The sequence below is a fragment of the Crotalus tigris genome, unplaced genomic scaffold (genome assembly GCF_016545835.1).
Source record: "Crotalus tigris isolate CLP2741 ecotype Arizona unplaced genomic scaffold, ASM1654583v1 scf7180000024383.4638030, whole genome shotgun sequence".
NCBI lineage: Eukaryota > Metazoa > Chordata > Lepidosauria > Squamata > Viperidae > Crotalus > Crotalus tigris.
The window spans coordinates 1,082,560-1,110,510 of NW_024100553.1; the positions used below are offsets into that span (position 1 = coordinate 1,082,560).

The following is a 27,951-nucleotide window of genomic DNA, read 5'->3' on the forward strand; positions in this document are numbered from 1 at the left end:
TTCAAATCTCAGGTTACTTTTTATTGCTTGCTGTCGGTCATGATTGTTAACCTAGAAGCCCAGTTGCATGCAGAAATGTGTCAGTGCGCTTCCTGTAATTCTGTGACTTTCCAGCCAAGTCACTGCCAAGAGCACTTGTAACAGAAACCCAGCTGCACATTCCATGCCTACTTCAGTTATTGCTAACACATATTTATGGAACAGCAACAAGTGCCAGCTCCCTCCAAGGCTGGGCAAACTACAGATCACGGGACATATGCAGTTCCTGGGCAGTTCTAAGGAGAGTTCCTGATCCATATCCTTGTATACAATTTATTTTGATATACCAGTACGTATTTTTAATGGATGGCTTGGGGACAAGAAGAATCTCTATTAGGATCTCCTCATTGGACTTAATTACTGTACTGGATATGGTTACAGCCATTTCAGGAATAGTAGTGATCGTAGCCACAATGACTCCTGAAAGAGGACTGCATCATTAGTTATAACAGATGATAATGACCCCACCTAGAGCTATTGTGTTAGGCAGTAGTCTCCAGCTTTAGACACCACTGTAGTCTGCTGCTTTAGATACCATCATGTGGTCAAAGGGAAATGAAAGAAGGACCTGCTGCCCAAGTCTATTCTGTATAAAGCGCCAATAAGACTTGGTTCTCCCAACCACCTGTCTCCTATGCTGTGTCCCTTCAGCAATCCAGATTAGTGCTGTCCATTTTAGCTAGATGCTGACAGAGGCAACAGCATGAAGAATTTATTTGCATACAGGATTGATGTTGCTGCGAGTATGACTGTTCTCTATAATTGGCATCCTGTTCCATCTGTCTCTCCTCTTTTTTCTCACAATATGCATTGACTCAGATGGCTTTATGGCTGGTCAGACCCTATGGCAACTATTCCGTCTAAATGAGTCCATCAGTCTCATGAATTTGGGGATCTTACTGCATGTGGAGAGAGAAAGTTTGGTGTAGAGGTTAAAACATCAGACTAGAAACTGGGCAACTAGGAGTTCTAATCCTGCCTTAGGCACAAAGCCAGCTAGCGGATCTTGGGCCAGTCCCTCTCTCTCTCTCAGCCCTAGGAAAGAGGCAATGGCAAACCACTTCTGAAATCTTGCCAAGAAAACTGCAGTCTTGCCCAGGCAGTTGGCAAGAGTCAACACTGACTCAAAGGCATAAAAAGAAGTAGAAGATAAAAAGATATGGAAGAAATCAGTAAATGCTCAGTAGCTCAGCAGAAAGAAGGAATTGAAATTGAAAGGACTGAATTTGTGATTATTATTATTATTTTCCACAAGCACATCCCCTACCTCTTCTTAAAGAAGAAAAGATATATTGTGTAAAATAAATTATTACATCAAAAGTACACTTATTTCAGCAAAGTATACCCATTTAACTGTTTCAGTTAAGGATTATTAATGGTCTTTTGGGGTACATGCTGGATATAAATGAAATACAAATAAGGGTTGATGCTTTAAGATTCAATCTTTGTCTAAGGGAAATGAAAAAAATGGACTGCTACAGTTTCATCCTCCATTGCTGAATTATTGGATTTCAGACTATCGCTCTTAGTAGTACGAGGTCTGTACTGGGCTACTGAAAAAAAGGTGACCTAGGTCATGTACTGTAGCCTGTTTCCTTCAGGATTTAGAAACCTGCTGTTCCCATGTTGAATTAGTCCATTAATTAGCATTAAACAGGTGCTTGTCTGGTTGCTTGAAAAGTGCCCAATTTCCTGGCCTCCTTGCCTAGCTTTAACCTTTCCAAAGAAATAGTCAAAAAAAGTTACCGAGATAAAAAAAACCTTTGCTTCCTGCCTAAGAATAGGAGAGTTTCTCTCACTCTACAAGAGGTACATATAATTGGATCTTGTTTATTTATCCTTTGTCTTTTCAAGCAGCAAAGATTTAAAATGGTTTGTGCTTTATTTTAGATATAAGATTCACTATATCAGTAAAATGAAGAGATGGGAGAAAAGTTGCAAAATAAAACTGAGGTCCAATTGTTTCAGGAAGCTCCTTTATATCAAAGCATTTCTGTATTTGTTAACATTATGTTTAAAAGTCAAGCAAAGAAAATGGTTACAATTATTAAAAATATACCTGTTAACCAACAAATTATAAGTTATTGTTTATATCAATAATCTTTCCCAGGCCAGCATCCTTCGAACAAAACAGAAATTACAAAATGCCTGATTTTTGTATTGGCTAGATTCTCTGGGCAATACAAAAGCTGAACATTTTGTAAACCAATTTGAATGTTTATTAAATCAATATCCACTATTTAAAAATAAATGAATAACACTCATATCTGAAGGATGCTATGTTGAAAATGTTCTAGCAGTATATAAAAGATAAAGCAGTATATAAGAAGATATAGCAGTAATGCATATATCCAATTAACCAAACATAAACCATAGCAAGAACAATCATTTACAAGTATAAACAGTTTTCTTCAAAAAAATACATGTGGGTATTTTGGGTTCAATAAAACCTTCCAGAAACCAAGAAAGAGATTATTGAACTTATATATCTATTGAAAGCTGTGCCATGAAGATAGATAGCAAACATCCTGATGTTCTCCAGAAGTTCACAAATTTTGCTTGGATCTCAAAAATGTCATCTCCTTTATCGATACACACACAAAAGATGTGTAAATGGACATCTTTTTATGAAAGAGCTCCATATGAACATTGGAACATAAATAGGGTTTTCAATGATGACGAATGGCTTCATTCATGAATTCTTTTCTAAGGCTTGTTAATGCAAACAGGAAGGACCTCAGGTATATTCAATAACAGAAGCTTCTATAGGGTGTTGATTGGCAGGTATAACCTGGAAGGACAAGTTAGAACTTACTAGCAATCTAAACAGTAAATTCTTGGTTGTTAGTTTATTTTGCTGTTAAATATTGGCATATTGTTGGGTAAGGTGCTTTTGGCATGTGGTCAGGAGCTTCTCTTAAATAACAAGCAAAGGTAAGACAGGCTGAACAACTCTCTGAAGCAACTACAACTAAAAGCTCTCTTTCCAACCCTTTGATCGTGATACTACTACGTGTGGTAACAGGGGGAGGGGGAGTGCCACTCAGTATAAAATATTTACAACCTAGTTGCCAGGCTAATGTCATGTTGAAATGGATCCTACTTAAAAATAGCACAGTTCTCTTGAGGAGTCACTGAAAGGCACTTAGATTTTACTCTTTTTTTTTAAGGCAAAATAGTAAAAAAAAATTAGTTTGGGAAAGGAACTTTATGCAATTTGGCCCTGATTATGATTAAAACTAGTTTAGGGTTTTGTGAACTCTGAAATTAGACATTGTGCTCAAGTGTTAAAGACTTTCAAGCGCCCTTTATGCCGTCAGGTGGGATAGTTCAACAACTTTTAGACAGCCATAAATTCTCATTCCATGCGGTGTTCAAGAGCCTTGATAGATAAAAACTGCAGGAATTTTTGGCTTTTCAGCTTACAAAAATAAATTGCTAAAAAGAAAAAAATGTCATTTAATTAAACATCGTGTAAAAAGAGTGGAGAGGGGAATATTCAGACAAAAAGCAAGTTTCATACAACATAATACGTGAATTGTTAATGCCACTTTACGATGCCTTGGTGGGGCCACACTTGGAATACTGCATCCAGTTTTGGTCACCATGATGTAAAAAAGATGTTGAGACTCTGGAAAGAGTACAGAGCAACAAAGATGATTAGGAGACTGGAAGATAAAGCATATAAGAAACGGTTGCTGGAATTGGGCATGTCTAGTTTAACGAAGAGAAGGACGAGGGGAGACATGATAACAGTGTTCCAGTATCTCAGGGGCTGCCACAAAGAAGAAGGAGTCAAGCTGTTCTCCAAGGCGCCTGAGGGCAGGACAAGAAGCAATGGATGGAAACTAATCAAGGAGAGAAGCAACCTAGAACTAAGGAGAAATTTCCTGACAGTTAGAACAATTAATCAGTGGAACAACCTGCCTCCAGAAATTGTGAATGCTCCACCACTGGAAGGTTTTAAGAAGAGACTGGACAGCCATTTGTCTGAAATGGTATAGGGTTTCCTGCCTGAGCAGGGGGTTGGACTAGAAGACCTCCAAGGTCCCTTCCAACTCTATTATTATTATTATTATTATTATTATTACTACTACTACTACTACTACTATTATTATTATTATTATTATTATTATTATTATTATTATTATTATTATTATTATGTAGTCCAATGGTGTATGATCTCCAATGCTAATCACTGGGTCAAGCAGAATCATTTGTTTTATTTTAGTTATTAATTGAATGGATTAATCCTATATATATATATCTCATTGCAATCCTGGGTAGATTCATGATAGGTACAAAACAGGAAATATCTGGTTAGCCACTGTGGGAACAGCATGCTAGATTACTGATTCTAAATAGTTCTGCTACTCTTATATAACACTTTGTAAACCTAAAGCCCTTAGAAACAGAAGAACACTGAAATCCCCTAAACTCTGCTGAAGATGTTACCTAGCCTGGTAACAAAATGTTCAGAAACCAACCCAAAAGCTCGGAGAACGAACCTTCACCCTCCTCCTACACCCGAGCTACAGATGTTCACCGCTATTGCAAACATTGTATACTGTCCTGCCTTCCCTATGCCACATCACCAGTTCATGTGCAAAGTATCAACTTCGCATTCAGGGGTAACCACAGAGTGTAGTCAAAAAAGTCAAGATGGCTTTCACAATGGTGCAAGTGAAGCTCTAACCCTATGCTGACTCAGGAATTCTGGGGATTGAAGTCCATGAGTCATAAAAAAGCCAAGGTTGCCTACCCCTGCTCTAACCAATGCAGATTAAAAGAACATTGTGGCTACTATGTTGGGGTTTTTTAAATCATTTTTTAATCAGTTGCTTGCATTCTTCATTGTGAAGCTGTAGCAGCAAAAGCCACTTCACAAGAAATGGAATGTTTCATTGATATGTGAATGTAATAGTATAATAGTTAAGGGTACTGTATGCAGTTGCAAAAAGGAGGTATCCAAATCATCACAACTAAGTTGCGAACTATCAAAGGATATTAACAAAGTACCATTTCCTAACCTTCTGCATACACTACAGATATCATGTTTACTAGAACACAGTTTAGTTTTGAAATCTATATATGCAATCTATACTATACTATATTATTATTGTTGTTATTGTTGTATTATTATTATTACTACTATTATTACCTGTACTGTTTGCAATATAATTAACTATTTGAAATAATTAATTGTATAGCAATATACAGCAGAATATATTATTAGTGTAACATGCCTGCACAGCAAGACACATCTTTTCAAACATCTCTAAAGATTAGTATTAGGGTAAAATATGTTATTATTTAATAATTTATTCCATCAGATCTGGGGGCTCCAGGGGACAGATGAAAACTTGAGATGGCTCCAGGGTTAACGTTCACTCTCTCTTGTTTTTTTTTTTTTGAGGGGGGAAGGTTTAAATATTTTAATAATGGCTGTTTTTATATATTTATTTTAATCAGTTGCTGTACCCTGCCCGGAGTAATGTTTTATGAGATGGGCAACTATATAGGTTCTCATCATCTAGAGTACATTATGGTGTGGTGAGACTATAGTTGAAAACTGGTGAATCAATGTGAATGCTGAGAAATTAATTGATAGACAGACAGACAGACAGAGTAATGGGGCAGCCACTTTTGTGTTAGGATAGTTTTCTGCTGACTCAAGGACGGAGAGCTCTTCAAACCAGCCTTGGGAAGAAGCTCTTTGTCTCTCCTGCTAGAGAGCAGAGGGTGGGAGGGAGAGAGGGAGGGAAAATAATTATCCCATGGCACCAACACTACACCTTTTCTTCTTGAGACAGCAGGAAAAGATTAGCATTAGATGTCACAGCAGACTCTACTTCGTATTGGAGGAAAACAGATCCATGCAGCTTGGTGTGATTACCTGGCTATCCTTGGGATTATGAAATATAGATGCAGAGAGAGCCAGGGAAGAACAGACAACACCAATGATTTCCAATAAAGACACTGCAGTTTAATTGAGACACTCTGTTCTACTAATTGACTGTTAATTTTTTAAACAGCACCCAGGTACTATATGAAAGAAAAACAAAAGCTCAGATTTAATTTGCTGATGCAAGCTGGAGGAACAATAGAGTCACGTCCTAGGAAACTGTATACCTTTTCCTGCTGCTGTCCCAGCCAGAATGGAAGTGAAGACAGAGAGCAGCCAGGATGAAAAGTCCTTTAGACAGAAAATACTTACACTTCCCGTAGTTTTGGCAGCTTTGTGAAGGCAGAAGGATCAATCTCGGTCAGTTTATTGTGGCTCAGGTTTCTGTTTTAAAAAAAGACAGTAGTATCAGCAAAAGACAATTTCTACACTCAGCAAAAATTGGCAATCCTACTTATTTTGGAGTTGTACTGGATAATAATAAAAATAAGTTCAAAGGCAAAAAGAAGGGAAATGCCTCACAAACCCTACCTTAAAATTGGCATTTTACTGGCTAACATTTTCCAGTCCTGCTGTTAATAAGATGAATTTTAGCAAGGTTGCATGTTGTTGGATTTGCATTTGAGATCTTTTAACAAACATACATACAAATAAATATCATCTATACCAGTGATGGCGAACATTTTAGAGACCGAGTGCCCAAACTGCAACCCAAAACCCACTTATTTATCGCAAAGTGCCAGGGCTGCATCAGCATTGTGGTGCCCTCAGGGGGGGCGGGGTGTGTGGCCCACTGGGTGGGCATGGCTGCAGTGGTCACGACAGACTGGGTGAGTGTGGCCAGGGCCAGTCCCTCGTCATCTCCGGGGCATCCCCGTGGGGCCAATGCTGCTTGCTCGCTCACTTCTTGCCCTGTCACTTCCAAACGCCATGTATTTGCTACTCTGGCAAACTCTGCTGGGGCAACGACACGTGTGCCCACAGAGAGGGCTCTGAGTGCCATCTCTGGCACACATACCATAGGTTCACCACCACTGATCTATACATTTTGTGACCTTTTTGATATGTCAATGAATTCTCTCTTGCCACATTCCTGACATCTTCCTTCATGTGTAAATATATGATATTTTTTGCAATTAAGAGCAATGAAAATGATGCTTTTCCATCAGAGTATGAAGGTACAAAGACAACATTAAATTAGCATCTTGAATTACCTTAACAACCGCAAGAGTATCTCACTGGAATGCTGAAACTAACTAGAGCTTTGCAAAAGCTTTAAAACAAAAACTGTTAGGCATTCAACTGAGTGTATGGTGGGTAAAAAACAGAAGAATGAATGCGCAATATTTTTCATCCTGACCCAACTCAGGGGATCTAAAGGAAACTTGAATATCAGTAGATATGGTCTGAGACATTATCCTACATGATATAAAGGTGAAACCTCATTAAATATATGGAAGTTCATAAGAAATTATCAACCCATTCTGAAATCCGCATAATATCCCTGTTAAATACTGAACAAAGTTAGAAATGTACTTCAACTGTAAATTTTAAAAAGACAGGAATAGGCACAAGTAAAATATGTATATTACATCTCTCTAAAACCCCATCTCATTTACAAAATTAACAGCACAACACTATCACTTATTATAAAGTTGGCCCCTATGATCAGCCAATGTTGTGTAGTGGTTGAGCTGTGGAACTGCATTCCAACTATCCCCATAGGTTATAGTGGGGAAAAATAGGAGGAGAAAATAATATATCAGCTACAATGAGTTCCTGAATGAAAGGTGGAATATAAATCTAACAAATGATGAAATCTGTGAAGATTATTTCTAAGTAATGTGCAAATAGCACAATTCTACATTGAAGCATTGGGTTAATGATGCTCAATTCGTAGTAAATCCAGAGCTAAGAGTACAGCCTAAGCTACTGTTTTATTGTCGTATCCAGCAAAATGTCGGCTCCACTAGGTAGGAAAACCAAGAAATCAACTCCACAGGAAGGCCAAAACTACTTTTATGGAGACTGTTTTTTTATTATTGTCTATAGTAACAGAATCTTGTAAGTCTGACTTGCTTTATTTCTCTCCCTTCTTAGGCTGATTAGGGAGATTTCTGTCCCAGCTGTTTCCATGCATTTTCTGCTTGTTTTGGACTCAACAATTTGTTTTTCTCCCTCTTTGCTTTGGTAACAGATCTTGCCTATTTCTGTCAAGGTCATCTGCATCTTCTACTTTTTACAAAATTAATATCGTTATTTTTCCCCCTATAGCAACCTGGGTTAGCTGTAAATAGAAGCGGTGATCAAAATCTTAAAATAATGCTTTCGAAACCCACTGAAGAGATTTACAATACCCTTGACTCTGTTTTGTTTACTTGCAACTTTTATTACTTCTGCAAAAGTCTTACCTTTCCTACTCAGTTTTCTGTGGGCCCAAGAAAATAATAACGACAAGGTTACAGGATAAGCAGCTAAGGCATCTGTCTTCTGAAGCTTATTGTGAAATTGTTAAAAATAGATTTGCTGGATTAGATCAAAAACTCATTTAGCCCAGTATTCTGTTTTCCCATGTTGTTTCCTGGCAGGCCCTGAAAACATTGGGATCTTCTCATCTCTTTTCTCTGGCAAACTATATTCAGAGACTTGATGCCTCTAAAATAGAGTAACAAATACTTTGCTTCTAGGATGAAGACCAACTGATACCTTTATCCTCCATGATATTATCAACAGGATGAAGAACAATTGATACCTCTACCTGATATAATATTATCAACAGGCTGATAAAGTGAAGATCAACAGGATTGTATATTTTCACTGAATCAGAAGGAGTTATTTACACTGTTAAATACCATTCTTTGCTTGATTTAATGGAACAGTATCAATTAAACAATATACTAGTATGGTCTTTATTATTAGACTCTTCTTCATTATTACAACCTCTGATTTTGTTCATTTTTATTGGGGAGATTTCTATTCTACCTTTTCTTCAGGAGTTTGAAGTGGTATACACCTTCTCCATTTTTCCCCACAATAATTATCCTGTACTATAAGTTGAACTAAGAGAGAATTATTGGCCCAAGAATTCTTGTTAAGTTCTAGCATCTGAGAGAGGATTTCAACATAGGTCTTCTTGGTTGAGCAAGGAAACAAGCACCTCTTATTTGCCCTCTCAAGTCTCTTACTACATTGCCTTTAGGGAGGGGAAAAAGAACCCCATCACTTTAAACAACTTGTAAGTAGCAGCTTCCTTCTCACTATGCATATGTGTTACTTTGGTGATAACACTGCTAGCATATGATTCTGAAAGAGTGCCAGTGCTTTTAAAGGACAAAATAAGACTAGCAAATGGAAGAAAATCCCACCTGTCAAACTCCTCTCTGCTGTTTTCAAAAGACCATTTTTTCCCCATCTGGGATAAAAATCAACATTGGATTCACAGAGGCTTATATTGAATGAAAAAACAGCAAATTGCGGCTCAAAAATTCCAAGGTACTTCTAAACCTGAAACAGTATCTCCCAATCAAGAAGAGATTAAACAAAAACACAATTTGTCCTGCAAATCCCTTGCTCAAAAAAAAAAAAAAAAAAAACGCAAACCAGAAATACGGGTCTGAGCTGGTCTGCATCGTGAAGAGAAAAAGAGAGCAAGTAACGTGGATTTCATTTTCCAAAAAGGAATGCACACACACACACACACACACACACGACTGGAAAATTAGATACATTTGTGTAAAAATAGCATGTGTATTTTTAACTTTGCAAATTTCATGTTGTCATTAAAATTTTCATCAAGCTCTTTAGTGCCTTTAGAAAACAAATAAGGAACATATAGTACTATATGCGACTGTTCAGTTTAAAAGAGAAGAGGCATATGGTTTAACAATTGATTTCTTTGTTTTTGTGTGAGGTACTTTGATAGCACAATCTGTATAGAGTCTAAGAATACATTCAATAAAATAAAGAACTGGATAACTCAGTCAGATCCTGTTGCTTGAATTTCTAATACTGAAAATTTGAATTGGGCCCAAATTATGTTGTTGTGATGATACACAGTATATACAAAGTCTCAAGTTCAATCTCTAGGTTAGAAATTGCTTTGTAAAAACCTAGAGAACAATTGCCAGTCAGTATTTAAAATAATGAAATAGAATGGCTTAAGTCAGGGGTCTCCAACCCCCGGTCTGTGGATCGGTATCGGCCTGCAGCATGCCAGCAACTGGTCCACACAAACAAGCAAAGCCCCATCCATGGGATGCAGGCAGCACACAAAACATGCACTCTCCAGTCCGTGGAAAAACCTTTCTCCATGGAACCAGTCCTTGGTGCCCAAAAGGTTGGGGCCTCTGGCTTAAGTGATGTGTTTTGATTCAAAACATTCTGAATTCGGACTATTTCTAGTGCAAAACTCTTGTGCCCAGACCTGTGTGTAAAATGACACAAAGATCCCCTTGAATGTATTAGCATTGTTGATTGTGATGCCTTCCTTGGCTGCTATGCATTTTAAAGTTTGTATTTATGGCATATTTATTTTTTTGTGTGATATTGTTCGCCTTCCAGAAATATTTGTTAAGATAGGTAGCTATACAAATCAAATAAATAAATCAAATAAATAAATAATAAAACAGTTGCTCCCTGCACAGCATTATGTTGCTTCAAGCACAGAACAACGTATTTAAATCATTTTAGAAGCATATTTCAAATTCAATACAATCTGAATTGAAAGGTTTTGCACAAGTTTACTAGAACACAGTTTAGTTTTGAAATCTATATATGCAATCTACACAAACTCATATACTGAACAACTATATAGACAATCTAATTTAGTCCTGTTATATAAGAAGTAGAGGCATCTATCCATCTACAGCAGGGTGTCAAACTGCCGCTCCGCGGGCCAGATGCGTCATCGGGAAACCACGCCCATCCCATTGCTGGGAATGGTGAAAAGCTCTGATACATTGCACAGTGTCATGTGATGTCGCGAGTTTGACATGTCTGATCTACAGCATTCTCCACTTACGTCTATAGAGATTGTCAATTGTCCAGGTCGTGGTTGCCCCAAAAGTGCTTTTTCAAAAGGCAACTGAACTTTTTTTGTTTTTGTAGGCAGAGGTGCAGCATGGGCTGTGGTTAGTTTTGTCACCTAATGTGCTGTCTTGTAGCGGTGGTTTCCTCACTACCATGACAGCTTTAGAATACAGGTGAAAAATGAAGTGACATCATAAGAAACCATTGTCTCATCTGGATCCATTTTTAGTTTCCAAATCTTGCTGACAAAGTCCAGTGATCTTTTGGAACTCCAGTTCTTATTCATACTCTCTACATTTTCAGGACACAACTCTGTGGCTCCTTCTGCTAATAAGGTGGGAGAGCGACAGCTAAGGGGAAGAGGAGCAATCCAGGAATATTTGTTGGTGCCAAATGCTACTTCCATTAAACATTTTGCCAGCCTTTGTTCTAATCCAGCTTTTCGTCATTTCCCACAAAAAAGGAACCAGGAGCCAACAGAAGAGAATATTAATAGTTGAACTATGGAGTCCTTGGTGCTGTCTGAGCTTGGCTGCTTACTTGCAGACCTTTCATTACCCAACTATAGGTAGCATTTTATAAAGATGTTGGGTTATGAAACATCTGCAAGAAAATGACCAAGCTCAGACAGCACCAAGGATTCCATGGAACCAGGAGCCTTGAACAATCAAAAACTCACAAGAGGAATCTCTCTACTAATCTGCCCAGAGAGAGCTCCCTCGCCTGCAGCTTCCTGAGCAGACACCCCACCCAAATCCAAGATATCTTTACAGATGATTTAGCAGAGGAGGGTCTGGTGTACACATGGCTGGACTTCAATAGAGAACTGAAAGCCTCTGAACTGCTGTTGAAGGGACAGCACAGGGAGGGAAAAAAAAAAAAAACCAACAATGTCCCTTTCCTGGACTAACAGAACCTGCAGCTTTTTGACAGCCTGCCACCATGCATTTCAACCCATGACATCAGTTCACAGATGGGAATGAGGCCTTTTGTGATCTTTCTTTCTCCTCTGCCTTGCAGAAGAGATTCTGAAACAGGAAGCTGTCTGATCCAAGATCAATTTCAACACATGCGTTTTCAGAAACACACACTTCTTTATCGAAACACAGGACAGAGTAGGGTTTCTGCAGAAGATGCCTTGCAAGATTCAGTACAGATCTAGATTCCTGCCAACCAGGAATAGTGGGCCTAAGGGGATTACACATTGAAGCTTAATTCCATTCCGTATGAAATGTATACACTACTTTGACGTCACTGGATAAAAAAAAAAAGAATGGCCACATCAGATTAGATATTTAATATAATTTGGCCTTACTCTTGGGAGAATCTTGCACCAAAGTCTTCAAAAAAAAAGAATAAAATAGCAAGACTAGTCAATATCCATCCTTTTCTCGCTCTTATAATTTGAGGTTTTACATCATTTCTGCAAGCAAGTCCGGTGATTCCTAAATAATAATACAATTACAATAATGCAAATAGAAAATTAGCCTGCCAAACACATAATATACTATGATTTGGTAGTTTAAAAATATATAGTATATGAAAAAGCTAAATAATTTTATGCTTCTAATATTCTCATCCTAAACTGTAGTTAGCATTGATAGAATATTTTTCTTTATTCTCTCTTCTTGATACTCTAACTTATTTTAATAGAATCATAAATTTTAAACATGTTAAGCTAACATCACTGTATAGAAACAAGGCAATGAACTAAGATTTATAATAACATAATAAAAAGAGGAGAAATATGCAGTGAGTCCTTGACTTATGACTATAACAGTCAATTCATTTTGCAATCATTCAAATTTGCAATGGCACTGAAAAAAGTGACTTATAACTGGTCCTTGCGTTATGACCATTACAGCATCGCCATGTGATCAAAATTCAGATGCTTGACAATGAGCATGTATTTATAATAGTTGCAGCTTCCTGGGATCATATGATTGCCATTTGCAACTTTTCCAGGCAGCTTCTGACAAGCAAAATCAATGGAAGAAGCTAGATTTGCTTCTGATTCACTTAGCAACTGTAAACAACTTAACACTTAACAACCATTGCAAAAAAAAGGTCATAAAATCAAGAGCAGCTCATTTAAGAATCGCTTTGCTTAGCAACGAAAATTCTGGTCCAAACTGTGATCAAAAGTGAAGGAATACTTACAGAATGCTCTTTCTCCGTTTGCAGCTCAAAACATTCAAGCCCTTTTAGTTTCAAAAAGATCCCATGTGAGGATCTCAGTATACATTTATGGCCATGAGCAACATAGAGAAGAAAAACAGGTTATTTTTTTTCCCTCTCACAATAGTAGAACTGGCCTGGTTTCTAAGTCTGATTTACATTTTGTTGGACTGACTCCCAGGGAGTGGGCATCAGCTGGGATCAGATTCTTTGTCATCTGGTGCAGACACAGCTGCTCTGGATGAATGTAGATGAAATCAGGCTTCGGTTCCTGACAGTCACCCAATGTATCCATAGCAGGGTCTGCAGCATCAGAGCCCTCTACCTCCAAGTTGGCCATAACAGTCCTCTTCCCTTTCCTATTCATTCCTTCTCCACTTTGCTAGAGGAACAAGAAACTATTGAAATGGAGTCTTTTTAGTTAAAGAATGGGATCTGTTATCCCAAGTTAGGATGAGAGCAACTATCTCAGATGGCTCTTCGAGGATTAGACAAATTAAAAATATAAAGCTGTTCAGCTAGGGTTATGGCCATCAGGAAAGGCCCTTTTGTCAAAGTTCCCATTGCCTTTATAGCATGTAAAAGAAGACCTTCAATGGCTTCTAAACTGTGGAATGTGCTCCCTTAGGAATTGCGTTTGGACTTCATCCTCATTGCAAATTCTGTAAAGATTCCTTTCACCAGGCTCCTTATTGTTCAGTTTTAGGGTCTATTTGTTGCTTTTCATCTACATTTTATTTTCTAAGTATTGTTCACAGCTTTGAATACACACTAAAGAAGTAAGGGTGGGTATAAATCAAGTCAAGCAGCAGATTAATTATCTGTGGCTAACAATCATAAAAATAACTATACCCATCCAGAAACAAAAGAAGCATTTTTCTCTGGACTGGCTACTAGTTGATGGTGAAAAGAAGTTGTGACATTATGACCCTTTTCATTCATGTCCAAAGGGAAAAACGGGCTTCAGTCTGATCCAAAAAGATTCCTAACATATTGTGACCTCAAGGGGTGCCATTTTTCCAAGATGGATACCAAACTGTCCTGTTCTAAGATGTTCATTAAAAAAAATGGGTTATAACAAAAGATCTAGAAGCAGCCCTGAAAAGATAACTTTGCCTACCTATGTTTTATATTTTCCTGGGGGGTTAGGAGTTTTGGTAAATATTCAGACTATAAGGACGTACTTGATTTGGTATGTTGCCAGTGGATTCTTCAAAGGCAATGGAAATCACACAGATTGGCAGAACTCAGCCATCCAAGTGCAAACTACAGAAAATGTAACTGCGATTTAATAAAGAAATCCATTTACTCATGGTTGCATTCATGAGTAACTTGATTTATGCTGCTCCCAGAAGTGTCTTTCCTTAAAATCTAAATAAAAGATGGAGGCTTTGTCATCTAAACCAAAGGAAAATAACGCAGTAATACTAAGCATGCTCATATCATTTAGATATTTGCAGTCACACATTTCTTCCAGTGCCATGAACTTATATATGTTTTTAATAATTAGAAGACTTTTTTTGCTCAGAAATAAAATCCCACTGATTTCAGGAGGTCTATCTCCCAAGTATGCATAACTAAGCATCCAACTGTAGAGGCTGAAATCTATTATGAGCTGGTTACATTCTTAAGACATACTGTGTGTTTGTGCAGGTGGTGATGGTGGAGGGGAGGGAGGGTTACTGTTAACATATGTACATCCATCCCAAAAGGGATATCTTGAGGGTTTTTTTAAATATAAGGAATAGATCTGCACAGCTCCCAAGCCTCCCCCCCAAAATATTATATTTGAGCTTCAATTATCTGCAAACTACTGTTAAATCCTACCAATTTCAATGGGGAAACTATCTTGCAAAATAGATTCAAAGATATTTTTTAAATGCATATTGAATTCAGCAGTACTACTGTCTTCGAATCGGGGACTCCTTAAAGAAAAAAAAAATCAACTTTTACTGCAAACACGTGAGATCCCATATTCAGAATTAATTTAAACCACCAGTGAGATTGATTGTCACCATGCTAAAGATAGGTGTGAATTCCTTGGGGTTATTTTGCTTTGAATTGATCTTTGAAAGCAGAGGTCCCCAACCTTTTGGGCACCAGGGATCGGTTCCGTGGAGAGGGTTTTTCCTCAGACCATAGAGTGTGTGGTTTTGTATGCTACCTGCATCTCGTGGATGAGGCTTTGCTTGTTTGTGCGGCCCGGTTGCTGGCATGCTGCAGCCCGGTACTACTCCACGGACCAGGGGTTGGGGACCCCTGTTTTAAAGGCAAGCTACTGAACCATTTAACAGTTTTCCTTTAATCCTATATGAACACTGACTGAAAAAATGCTGGCTGAAATTAGTTTGCATTTTTGGCATTGATCAGCTAATTTTTGAGCAAAGAATATCTTAGTTTGAATCAGTCAAAGACATGAAGATAAATTCTTGCAGTTTATGTTCTGAGACCCATTTATTGCGGACCAATGGAATAGATAACAGAAGTCATCAATTATGGGAGATGTCATGAAATGCACAAAATAAAATGCACATTTTTATTTTGGAAAGCTCTTTGTTAAACTTACACCAGCAAAAATGCCTGGACTACCATAATAGTAGATAGGAGGTGGAGAGAGAAAGAGAAGAGAGAAGCTGTAACATTTCAGAATTAACAACACAGATGTTCCAATCTAACTATTCCCAAACCTCAAACTGACGTCACCTTTGAGAAAAAGAGAACAAAATGAATCCACTTGTTTTGTAAACAAACTTCTGCACAACATGCAGTTTAATTGTTACCAACATGTCTCGATGTAATTTCTCACTTTAGCAAATCAGAGTAAAGACATTGTCTTCTCTTAGAGCTGTAGAACAGCAAAGGTTTGCTTATGGTCCCAGCCAAAGGCTTTTCCAATCACTGAACATGGACGGGTCCTGCCTGCTTCTGTGAAAATGAAACCGCAAAACAAAACAAATCAACAGTGCTATTTTGGAGAATAGGCACAGTCGCTCCTAAGGATATTTACTCGATTTCCTGAACAGATTTCTCTCCCTCTCTTCATGTGTAGTAACCAAGGACTAATCTGTAAAATTATTTCCTAAAAAAGATTTGAAAAGCTGAATGAACTATTTAAGGGCTAAAATTAGCAACACTTCTCCCAGAATAACATCCACAAAAGAAGCACACTTATGTCATTCTGTCATTTGTACTCTTTTCTCAATACTCTTAACTATCAGGTTCATGTTCATAGATTTTTCTCTAGATTTTTCCTTCTTTGGTGGCAAAGTCAGAAGCTATGACAAAGAGGATTATTTCTTGATTATGGAATTCCTTTCCACTGAAAATCTGCCTAGGAACCCCAGAGCTGGTTCTCCATAATGTTGGTGGGTGAATTACGAGTTGGATAAAATTTTAATTAGTTGTAAAACTGGATTTCGTCATGGTTGTGCTCTATTAGCACAGCTCTGACTAGATGGGCTTTTTTTTGTAAAGAAAAAGAATGTCACACTGAGAAAGGAAAGCGGTATAAAATATTTTAAACAAAGTGTGCTTCAGGACTGTGAGTTGGTGCCAAGGCAAGCAGTCTCCCATTTGCAGTTTCCTTCTTTGTTGTGGTACATGGAGCTAAAGTTTGAAGGTTTGTCTAGACGGTGTCTGTGCAGCAGAAGTGTAGTCTGGTATTACATATGGGATGAAGCTGGAACAAATAAGATCTGGTGCAAGAATAACAGAATGTAAAATCTTGCCAAATTATTTATCTATCTATCCATCCATCCATCCATCCATCCATTATATTTTGCCACAAGTTCTCAAAGTCTAGCCATAAGTAAAGCAATAATTAAACCAACCCACAGTTCATTGAAAGAAAATAATTCAGAATAGTAGATATATTAGAACAAATTGCAACTGCAGCTATGCCAGGATTTCACCCTCTCTTTTTCGGTGCCTTCTATTTAGTCTTGACTCCTAGTTACTGCCTAGACACATCCCTGCAGTTTTCTTAGCAAGATTTCAGAAGTATTTTGCCCTTGCCTCCTTCCTGGGGCTGAGAGAGAAGGACTGGCCCAAGGTCACTTTGTGCCTAAGGCAGGACTAGAACTCCTGATTTCTAGGTGGGCACCTTAATCATTGTACTAAACTGGATTAAGAGTCAGTTAAAAGTGAGATACAAGGAAAATGTGGAAGATAAAAAGGGAAGCTGGTGCAAAAAGAAGCCAACCAATTTTAACTCTCTAGAGAGTATAACTACTGAAAAGCTCCTAAGAAGCCACCACTCTTCTCCTTGGCAAAAGCTGTAATTTCAGTCATATGGGAAACATCTCATGGGACACAAGGAGAGACTGTCTCAATACTAAACAAGTGGTTATGAATGCAAAGTAAATGAACAAACACTGCAAACATCTAAGATGATTAGGGGACTGGAGGCTAAAACATATAAAGAACAGTTGCAGGAATTGGGTATGTCTAGTTTAATGAAGAGTAGGACGACGGAGGACATGATAGCAATGTTCCAATATCTCAGGCGTTGCCACAAAGAAGAGGGAGTCAGGCTATTCTCCAAAGCACCTGAAGGCAGAACAAGAAGCAACAGATGGAAACTAACCAAGGAGAGAAGCAACCTAGAACTAAGGAGAAATTTCCTGACAGTTAGAACAATTATTCTGCCTCCAGAAGCTGTGAATGCTCCAACACTGAAAGTTTTTAAGAGACTGGACAGCCATTTGTCTGAAATGTATAGAGTTGGACTAGATGACCCCCCAAGGTTATAAAACCAGCATTAGAAGCCACACCAATATCAATAACAACTATTTTTGGCACAGTGAACAATTATTGTTGCTCACAATCATTCATGCCTTGATCACTTCCCAGTTCGACTATTTCAATGCACTCTGGGTAGAGAAGCTCTTGAAGAGCACCCGGAAATTACATCTGGTCCAGAATGCTACAACGTATGCAGAGTTGTGTACATCTAGATTTGCTTAATATTACACCTTTGTTGCATGAGCTGCCTTGGCTCCCAATGGCATCTTCTGGATGTCATTCAAGGTGCTGATTATGATTTTCAAAGCTTTATATAGCATAGAGCCAGGTTATTTGCAGGACCACTTCTGCCAAAAGGTATCTGCTCATCCCACCCAATTTGATAGAGTGGGTCAGATTCTTCCACTTAAAGTTTTGCTACCTTGCAGCATCTTGGAAGCTTGCCTTTACTGTGGCAGCCCCTACTCTATGGAACATCCTTTCCCTTGAGATCCAGCCAAGCCCTACCTTTTTTAACCTTCTGGAAAGCTGTGAAAAGCTGGCTATTTTCTCAAGTGTTGGGACAGGGTGAAGTCAGAGTTGGAAGAGACTGCTGTGGATTGCATCCAGGGAGTTTGGGTGCGGCACCAGGTGTTTTTCTTTGTTTGTGTTGGTTGGTTTCCATGCTTTATGTGATACCATTTTTATATTATGGTCATGCTCCATGCAGAACTTTGGTTTTATGATGGATGGCTATACAAATATTTTGAAATATTTGGAGGGAGATGGGCTGTTCTTAAATATGACAAAATAAATAAAACTATGAAAAGTGGCCTTCTTAAAATTGGGGGCAGGGTTGTTTACTTTTCAACTAAGGTAGGGAGAAAGCAGTAGTGCAGAGTAGAAGAAAAGTAGATTATATGGTTGGTTGGTTGGTTGGTTGGTATATATAATTCTTCCATTTGTCCAAGAAAACTATAACTTCAATCACAATACAGGTAGACTTATGACCATTTGTTTAACAACAGTTCAAACTTACGATCCGTTCTCTAAATCAGCAGTCCCCAACCTTGGAAGCCTGGTTGGGGCAGAAGGGGAAGGGAACTGGGCCGCATGAGCAGTGGGCTGGCGCACGCACATATGCAGCCCTCGCATGAGTGGCAGGCTGGTGCACACTCATGTATGTGCCTGCTACCCATGCAAGTTGAGCTGCACGCACTTGCTCCTGCCAGCCACTTGCCTGGCCCAATTCTAAATAGGCCACGGCCCGGTAGTGGGCCATGGTCTAAGACAGGGCTTTTCAACCAGTGGTACCACCTGTGGTACATTGGCACCTGACAGGTGGTACGCGACCATCCTAGAAAAGTGGTAGCGGCGAAGGGGAATGAGCTGAACCAGTGGCAGTACCGCACAAGCCTGAGTGAGAGACGACTGGAGCTGCAGAGCTGTCAGGGCTCAGCGGAAGCGTCAGGATCAGCGCTTCTTTGGGGCTGTCAGGGCTCAGCGGAAGCACTAGGATCAGCGCTTCTTCAGGGCTGTCAGGGCTCAGTGGAAGCACTAGGATCAGCGCCAGGCTCCAGCTGGAGCTCGGTGCTGATCCTGGTGCTTCTGCTGAGCCCAGAAGAAGCGCCGATCAGCTGGAATGTTGCAGCATCTCCAGGGTCTTGTGATTTACATTCAGATGCTTGGCAAGTGATTCATATTTATGACGGTCACAGTGTCCCAGGGTCATGTGAAGTGACCAAAACCTGCTGCAACCACCCAGCAGATGGGGGGAATAAAAACCAAACATCCCCCCATCCTACCCCCACTGTCAATCCTCAACAGAAATGCTCACAACAATGGAAACCCCGGACAGGAGGAAGAGCACCGCCAGGTGGGCAGGCAGTGTCTTGCTCAGCTGTGGCTTGGGGGGCACTTTTTTCAGTGCCATTGTAACTTCAAACAGTCACTAAGCAAACTGTTATAAGTCGAGGACTACCTGTACTATATCACTTTTTTCCTTTATTTATTTATTTTTGGGGGGTCATCAAGTTTTTGACACCTTGCTAGGTGACTGGTGGTACTTGGATATTGCCATATCCTAAAAGTGGTACAATGGGTGAAAAGGTTGAAAAGCCCTGGTCTAGGGATTGAGGATCCCTGGTCTAAATTATGCCCACTGCATCACCCCCATGGCCACATGATTGCGATTCGGGCACTTAGCAACTGGCTTAAAATGGCTGCAGCCTCCTGTAATTACATGATTATGATTGCAACCTTCCCAGTCGGCTTCTGACAAGCAAAGTCAATGGAAAAGCCAGCAGGAAATGTCACAAATCACAAATGTGATGCCTTGCTTAATGATCGTGGTGATTTGCTTAATGATGAACTTTCTGCTCCCAACTGAAAGTCAAGGACTACCTGTATCACTAATGTATCACTAAAGTAATCCAGACCAATGTTCTAGGATTTGTCTTCAAGCTGCAAAATTACCGTAACCCACAAAGCAGTGATATAAACAAAGCTTTCACTTCTAATGTTTTAAAAAAAGAAACATATGATCTTGTTTTTCTGTCCTCTGCTTAAAAGCATGATTCTACTATTATGCTTGTATTAAAAAATGAAAAATTAAAAACTCCAACCTAAAAGTAGCTATTTTAAAAAAAGGAGTCCAATTTCTATAGCCATGTGCCTTGTCTCCTTCTAAGAAATCAATGGCTAATAATAAGTTTAGTCCCCGCCATGGTAGGATTTTATTACTAAAAAACATCAGGAAATATAATACATTCTGCAAATTAAAATGAGACATGTGTACATTCAGGAATACCTTCCTTCCTTCCTTCCTTCCTTCCTTCCTTCCTTCCTTCCTTCCTTCCTTCCTTCCTTCCTTCCTTCCCTGCCTCCCTCCCTCCCTCTCTGCGTTTGGGTGTGCATATGTACCTGTGTGAGTGAGAATTTAGTCTTCTTCAATCTGATACTCTCCAGATATCTGTGATCACATCTCTAATCCATCCCAACTAATGCACTTATATCTAGCAGTAGACCAGAGATCTCCAACCTTTCCAGGCTTGCAGCCCAGAGGGAAGGAGAGCAGGTTTCAAACTGGTGCATGAGCATATGCGCAAACAGCACCATGCGCACTGGTGCAGCACTAGCGGCCCTGTTCATACATACGCTAATGGGCCGCACACATACCCGGCAATAGCAGCCCCATTTGCACATGCACTAATGGGCTGTGTAATTATATGTTCTCTTTCCCGAGTTTTAGTGGTACTAAAATATACTTTCTTCCCATTATTATATTTCCAAAATTTATATTATGCTATGTACAGCTAGTCCTCAACTTACAACGGTTCATTTAGTGACCATTTGAAGTTACACCAGCATTGAAAAAATGCTGTTGTATGCATTTTTCACACTTAGGATTGTTTCAGGAATCATGTGATCAAAATTCAGGATACTTGGTAACTGGCTCATATTTATGACGGTTGCAGTGTCCCGGGGTCATGTGATCACCTTTTGCGACCTTCTGATAAGCAAAGTCAACGGGGAAACCAGATTAATTTAGCAACCTTGTTACCAATTTAACAACTGCAGTGATTAACTTAACAATTGTGGCAAGAATTAACAAATATCTTAACACTTAACAAATAACAAATAGCAACAGAAATCTGGGTCTTAACTGTTGTCATAAGTCATATCAAGTGCATCTTAACTCATTCAATTCACTCTCTTTCATCTTGATCTCTTTTACAAAGTAGTTATAGGAATAAAATAAAAGAGACGTGCACCTCTCTCCCATATGTTGCTTTGGGTTTCCAGGTAAATGGCAGGATATAAATGTAATGTAATAGTAACACATTAGCCATAATTCAATGATTTTTCAATCCCACACACACCCTATATCTATAAAATTTAAAGCAGCATTTTTTCAAACTTGAGTAACATGAGTGAATTTCAATTCCCAGAATTCTGAGAGTTGAATCCACTTATCTTAAATTTGCCGAGATTGAAAAAGGTCAATCAATCCCGTACTGTATGTTGATCTTAGATACTCCACAATAATTGTTGATTTGATTTATCACACTAATTTGGTGGAGTGCTTCTCTCCACCTTGCCATTTCTTTAATTTTAAAAGTAGCATTGCCTTTGTATGATCAACCTTCTTGGCTTCCAAGAATGTTAGCAAGACCTGGCTCTGCCTCCAGGTATTAGAGCCAGGATTTTAAGGGGGGAACCAATACATGTGTGCCTGTTTTTGTGCATCTAGTTATATAGTGCCTTGTTTTTTCCTCTTTGTCTTGCATTATTCTGAATTTTGGTTCTAAGCCAGGTTTTGATATTGTTTCTGTACTGCTTGTTCTTCAGCCAGAGTTATATATTTAATATGGGTGACCACATAATACTTTAAAATAAAAGCAAATAGATAAATACATAAGCCAGAGAGAGCACGAGATGAGATTGAATAGTAGAACTGGGCAGCCAGATTTGAAATATATATTTTTCAAATTGTAATTCTTCCTTGGCGTCCCCCGTAAGCGCTTCATTTCAACCCGAACTATTTTGCACAATCAAAACATTGGAAACATTTTGGCACAAAAAATATCAAGTTAAAACAGGATCCAGTTTGTAGGAACAGGCACTGAATACCACTTGAAAATTTAAATGGAATGCAAAGACCTTCCCAATATATATTCTAAACTGAGTCATTCATTTATTTTAAAAATGTCAAGTCTGATCAACAGCCATACAGATAGATAGCTAGATATATACCTTGAGGGATTTCAACACCTGTGTGTAGGTGTGCATGTCACAAGCATAAATGAGTTCACAGATCATTTGTCACTGCAGCTGTTCTCCTATATCAGATTGAGATTTATATGATTCAAAATGAAAATCAGCGGAATAATAGATTTATATTTCATGGCAGGTCATGATAGCCCAGATTTTTATTTCCTGTTGGAAGATAATTTGAGAGTGCAAGTTTGGATTTGTTTTAAAAGCAAATCTCATTTTGGACATGGGCAAATGGTACTGTATGATAGTATGATGTCAAGTAGGATACATATAGGTAATCCTCAATTTATGACCATAACTGAGCCCAGAATTTATATTGATGTGAAAAATTTGTCAAGTGAGTTTTGCCTCATTTTTATTACTTTTCTTGTCACATTTGTTAAGTGAATCACTGCAGTTGTTAATTGGCAACAGAGTTGTTAAGTGAATCTGACTTCCCCGTTGATTTTGCCTGTCAGAAGGTCACAAAAGGTGATCACATGACCCCAGGACACTGCAACTGTCGTAAATATGAACCAGTTGTCAAGCTTCTGAATTTAATCACGTGATCACGGGGATACGGCAATGGTCATAAGTGTGAAAAATGGTCCTAAGTCACTTTTTTTTAGTGCCGTTGTATCTTTTAACGGTCACTAAATGAAATGTTGTAAGTCAAGGACTACCTGCATTACAACAGAAGCAGAATGTTCTAAGCATATACCAACAGTTTAGGGCGGTGTTGCTCAACCGTAGCAACTTGAAAAGATGTGGACTTCAGCTCTCAGAATTGAAGGATGGAAAATTCTGGGTGTAGAAGGCCACACCTCTTTGGTTGAGAAACACTGATCTAGGGGATAACTGGAAACAGGACTTTAAAACATCACGAAGAACCTCACTGGAAGGTTGTTCTAGACCAGGAGTCTTCAAACTTGGCCCTTTTATGACTTGTGGACTTCAACTCCCAGAATTCCTCAGCCAGCATGCCTGTTGCTCTTTCTCGTTTTAACTCCAAGAAGATGTTCCGTATCTTCAAAAGGGGCCTGAATTTGATAAAGGCCTGGATGGCAGATAACCAACTAAGATTAAACTGAGGAAGAGGAAAAGAGGACGAATAGCATTAGTAAGGTGGATGGGCTCAGTTAAAGTGGAGATGGATTTACCATGGAAGACCTGAAATTTCAGGTTAGGGACAGATCATTATGAAGACCGATCTATGGGGTGTCCGAGAGTCAACAACAAGCTGACTAACCAATCTATATGAAACATTAAACAGAACTATAGTAAGTTTGAGAAAAATGTTCATTTTGCAGGGTACCATGCTCATTTGTATACGATCAAGTACATTATCAAAAACTCATGAAACAGAACTAAAGGCTGACCTGCATTTTAAAAGTTTCATTTGGAAAATAGGTCGTCAACTTGCTGATTTTTAGTTAGGCCCAGTTCAAATATTAATTCTGTGTATTTAATCTTTGTTGAATTATGTGAATTCTACTGGTATTATGTTCTGATACTCAGTTACGTTTATATGCAATCAATGTTAATTGATATTGGACTTTTTCAACACAACATTCATCTCTCTCTTTTTAATGTTCTACAATCTACACTAAGGTTGTAAGATTCACCTGAAACATGTCCTGCCACATGTTCCAAAGTGCCTTTTTTCAAATATTTAAAAAATAATGTCAATATTTTAATAAATCAATAAACAAATAGGCCATGCCCCGATTGCATGCCTACTTCCCTGAGAAAAAAGCCAAGACCAATAATCAACATGCAGGCCCCCCCAAAAAACCCCCCAAAATAAAAACCCCACCTTAACAAAGAAAGAAAGAAAGGTTGGACTCCTGAAAGGTTGCCAAGAAGTATCTCTGAAACCATCATTACTCTAAACATCACTTTTAAAATGGGAAATAACAGTGACAGCCATCTATAGTCATATAGTCCCAGACACAGACAGGGAAGATTGCAAAAGAGTGGGCATCTTATGAAATAATAGGCCTGCCAAAATCTGTGGTTTGGTATTTATCACCAAATGTTTTGCAATCAGCTTTGAAGTTCTTAGGGAAAGTGAAGCGTCTAGACCAGGGCTCTGCCATTTTTGCTTGTAGCCTTGGTTATTTGAAAGATCTGCTTGGGTTACATGCCAAAAAGTAGTGGGTCAGGCCAGGACAAAAACTAAATTTGATTTGATTTCATTGACATTTACATCCACATTTAAAATAAGTGCAGCTAATATGATTTACTCTCAGACTTAAATTGAATTCTTTCCCTCTTTTGTCAAAAAACCCCACACTTTGATGATAACTTCTAGCAGCATGGTTTGCTGAGGAATTCTGGGAGTTGAAGTCCAGAAACTTAAGTTGCCAAGTTCGGAGACCCCTGGTCAAGAACACTCTGGAAGGTGACCTCCATGCGGAGTGAATACATCCCCGAGAGAGAGGATCTCTTGGATCTAAAGGAGGGAGTGATGTAGACACCCCTCCAGAACCCACAGCTGGATCCAATGAAACTAGACCATTTTCTAGTTGTGAATGGGATGGCCTTATATCAGGGGTGTCAAACTCAATTTCATTGAGGGCCGCATCAGCATTGCAGTTGCCCTTGGGGGGCCGGGTGGGTGTGACCAGGGTGGGTGCAGCCTACTGGGTGGGCGTGGAGGGAGTGGGCGTGGCCAGCTCTACATTGTTCGCGTCAATGGTGCGTGTGGGAGACAGGGCAGGAGTGGGACAGATCTGAGGATCTCTGGCAGAAGGGTGTTGGACCGGGGCAAGTGCCAAGGAATGGTCCACTGGAAGAGCCTCACTGTTCCTCTCAGGCCATGTGAGGGGGGCTGGATGGTGGTGCAGCAGAGGTCAAATGTCCAGCCTGGCCCTCGAGCATCCATGGCACCAAGCCCAGCCCCACTTCTTCAAGGGTGCGCCCAGCTGCACTTACTTCCTCCTCAAGGCTGCTGCTGATGTGCTTGCTCTACTTGTTCATGATGGGTACCAGGGCAAAGTCACAGGGAGACTGAATGTGTTTCAGCATAGATGGCCACCACAAAATTGTACATTGGCTCCCGGCCAGCTGGCCTGGGCCAGGGCCAAGGCAGTGGGGGCCGTTCCCTCACTGTTTTCAGGATGGCTTCGCGGGCCACATGAAACCACTTTGCGGGCCGCATCCGGCCTCCGGGCCTTGTGTTTGACATGTCTGCCTTATATGCTCATAAATAAATATATAACCTTGGGAACTATTAAAGGAAACCCTAGAAAAGGAATTCTAATGCAATGCTGGTAAGAAGTGTGATGGGCAAAAAGCTTGCCGTGAAATCATACCACACAAAAGCAGCTTTCATTTGAACTGGAAGCCAAGCTCTAACTTTATGTGTAAACTCAGCCTCTGACACATTTGTTTTGCTTGATAAACGTGCCCACGTCTCAAAGGATGTTTAAATCCATACAATAATTATGAGCATATAACAAACTTTAAAGGAGAGCGATAGCATTTGTTCTGATTGAACTGTGAAACTTAAGCATTGTTTCTCATTGCAGTAAGTATAAAGCTAAATCCTCAAATAGGAAGTACCTGTGCCACAACAAAGAAAGGTAGTTGATGAAGTTCACAATGCTGGCAATCGCATCCCATCACTCGGCCCTGTGTGCTGTTATCCCGGGACCACAGTCATGATCACAGTTCTTCACTCTACCTAAAACATGAAGATTACTACAAAACCAATATATCAAACCTTTGGAAGTAGCAAAGTACAATTGTTCTGCTTTTGCTTAATCCTTAATTCCAGGGTCAGGGTCCTTAAAAAGAATCAAGAATATATTTCAACTACTATTGATTATGATGAAGTTACCTGAAGCAATCATTTTTGACCTCTGTATCTTTATTAAGAGCAGTACCAATAGATTAGTCTTCCCCAAATGTATTAATAATCACCCAAAAGACTAGACTACAGTTGACAACCTGACATTTCACTATACAGGTAGTCCTCGACTTACAATGGTTCATTTAGTGACAGTTCAACATTACAATGGCACTGAAAATTGTGACTTATGACCATTTTTCACAGTTACGACCTCTGCAGCATCCCCATGATCATGTGATCAAAATTCAGATGCTTGCCAACTGGTTCATATTTATGACCATGGCTGTGTCCCAAGGTCATGTGATCACCTTTTGCGACCTTCTAACAAACAAACTCAATGGGGGAAGCCAGATTCACTTAACAACCAGGTTACTAACTTATCAACTGCAGTGATTCCCTTAACAACTGTGGCAAGAAAGGTCGTAAAATGGGGCAAAGCTCACTTTATAAATGTCTCACTTAACAACAGAAATGTTGGGCTCAATTGTGGTCATAAGTAGAGGACTACCTGTGTATCTCTCCACATCGAGAGGGACATCTTACTGCATTGCTCCGCAGAGTTCCTAGCCAGCTCACTGAGGAAAGTGCAAAAAAATTTCAGGCCAAGCAGCAATTTTGGCTTCTCCAACTTATTACGTGTCACAGCAGGAATGAACTTGTCTCCAGTTCCAATCAGTTATCTCAATCCAGCACCTGTATCTCAACAGTTGGACAATTACTAATCTGTCACTGTCTCTCAAGTGGGTGTCCTCCCCCAACTCAGAGAGCAGGCCCTTCACACCTCCTTACTGTAAAGCTGTCCAGAGCAATTACCTTCCTTGGGTAGATAGGCCTGAGAACACACAGCCGGCTAATTTATAGCTGCTGCAGTGGCAACAGCAGGCTTGTCCTGAGGGCAGAGGTGACAGTAAAAGGGAACCTGAATCTACTGGAGAAGTGTAACAGTGCAGGCAACACAGGATGTTCACAGGGCTGAAGAAGTGCTGGATGTAAGGGTCTCAGATAATCTGAGATTATCCCCTCCCCTCGCTCTCGGCGGCACCACAGTAGACTTGTCTCTTTCAAAACACGTTGCAATGGCCTTGGGATATTACCCAACTGCAATTATTTATTTCCTCTACAGCTACCTCATGCATATACAGCTTCTTCATGCCTAGGCTTTTGATCAGAGATCAAACACAAATATAAACTGTGAATGTAACAAACAGGCCCCTCACCAAGGCACACTGGTGAGGAAGTCATAAATAGATAAAAGCTCTCTGAGGTGGAAAAACTACAAGCTACAAATACTGGTTGGCTTTTACAGAATGTGTGAATTGCATCAGTCATGACACCTCTTCATCAACTAAAACTATTCTGTTTTCCCATGTAGGGAATCCATCCCCTGAAAAGTCACAAAACAAGTTTGCTACATCTCAGGTTACATGATACAAATAGAGGCTATGTAAGGCAAATGGTTGGTGGG

The 27,951-nt window shown here is 39.4% G+C and overlaps 1 protein-coding gene across 2 annotated transcripts in view; it reads right to left on the reverse strand.

The window, feature by feature from the left end:
- LRIG1 (leucine rich repeats and immunoglobulin like domains 1) overlaps positions 1-27,951 on the reverse strand; it is a 137,905-nt gene that overhangs the window by 77,696 nt on the left and 32,258 nt on the right. For both annotated transcript variants that reach the window (XM_039328765.1, XM_039328764.1), the window contains exon 2: positions 6,257-6,328. In XM_039328765.1, the coding sequence (XP_039184699.1) occupies positions 6,257-6,328 (72 nt within the window). The remainder of the gene's footprint in view (positions 1-6,256; positions 6,329-27,951) is intronic.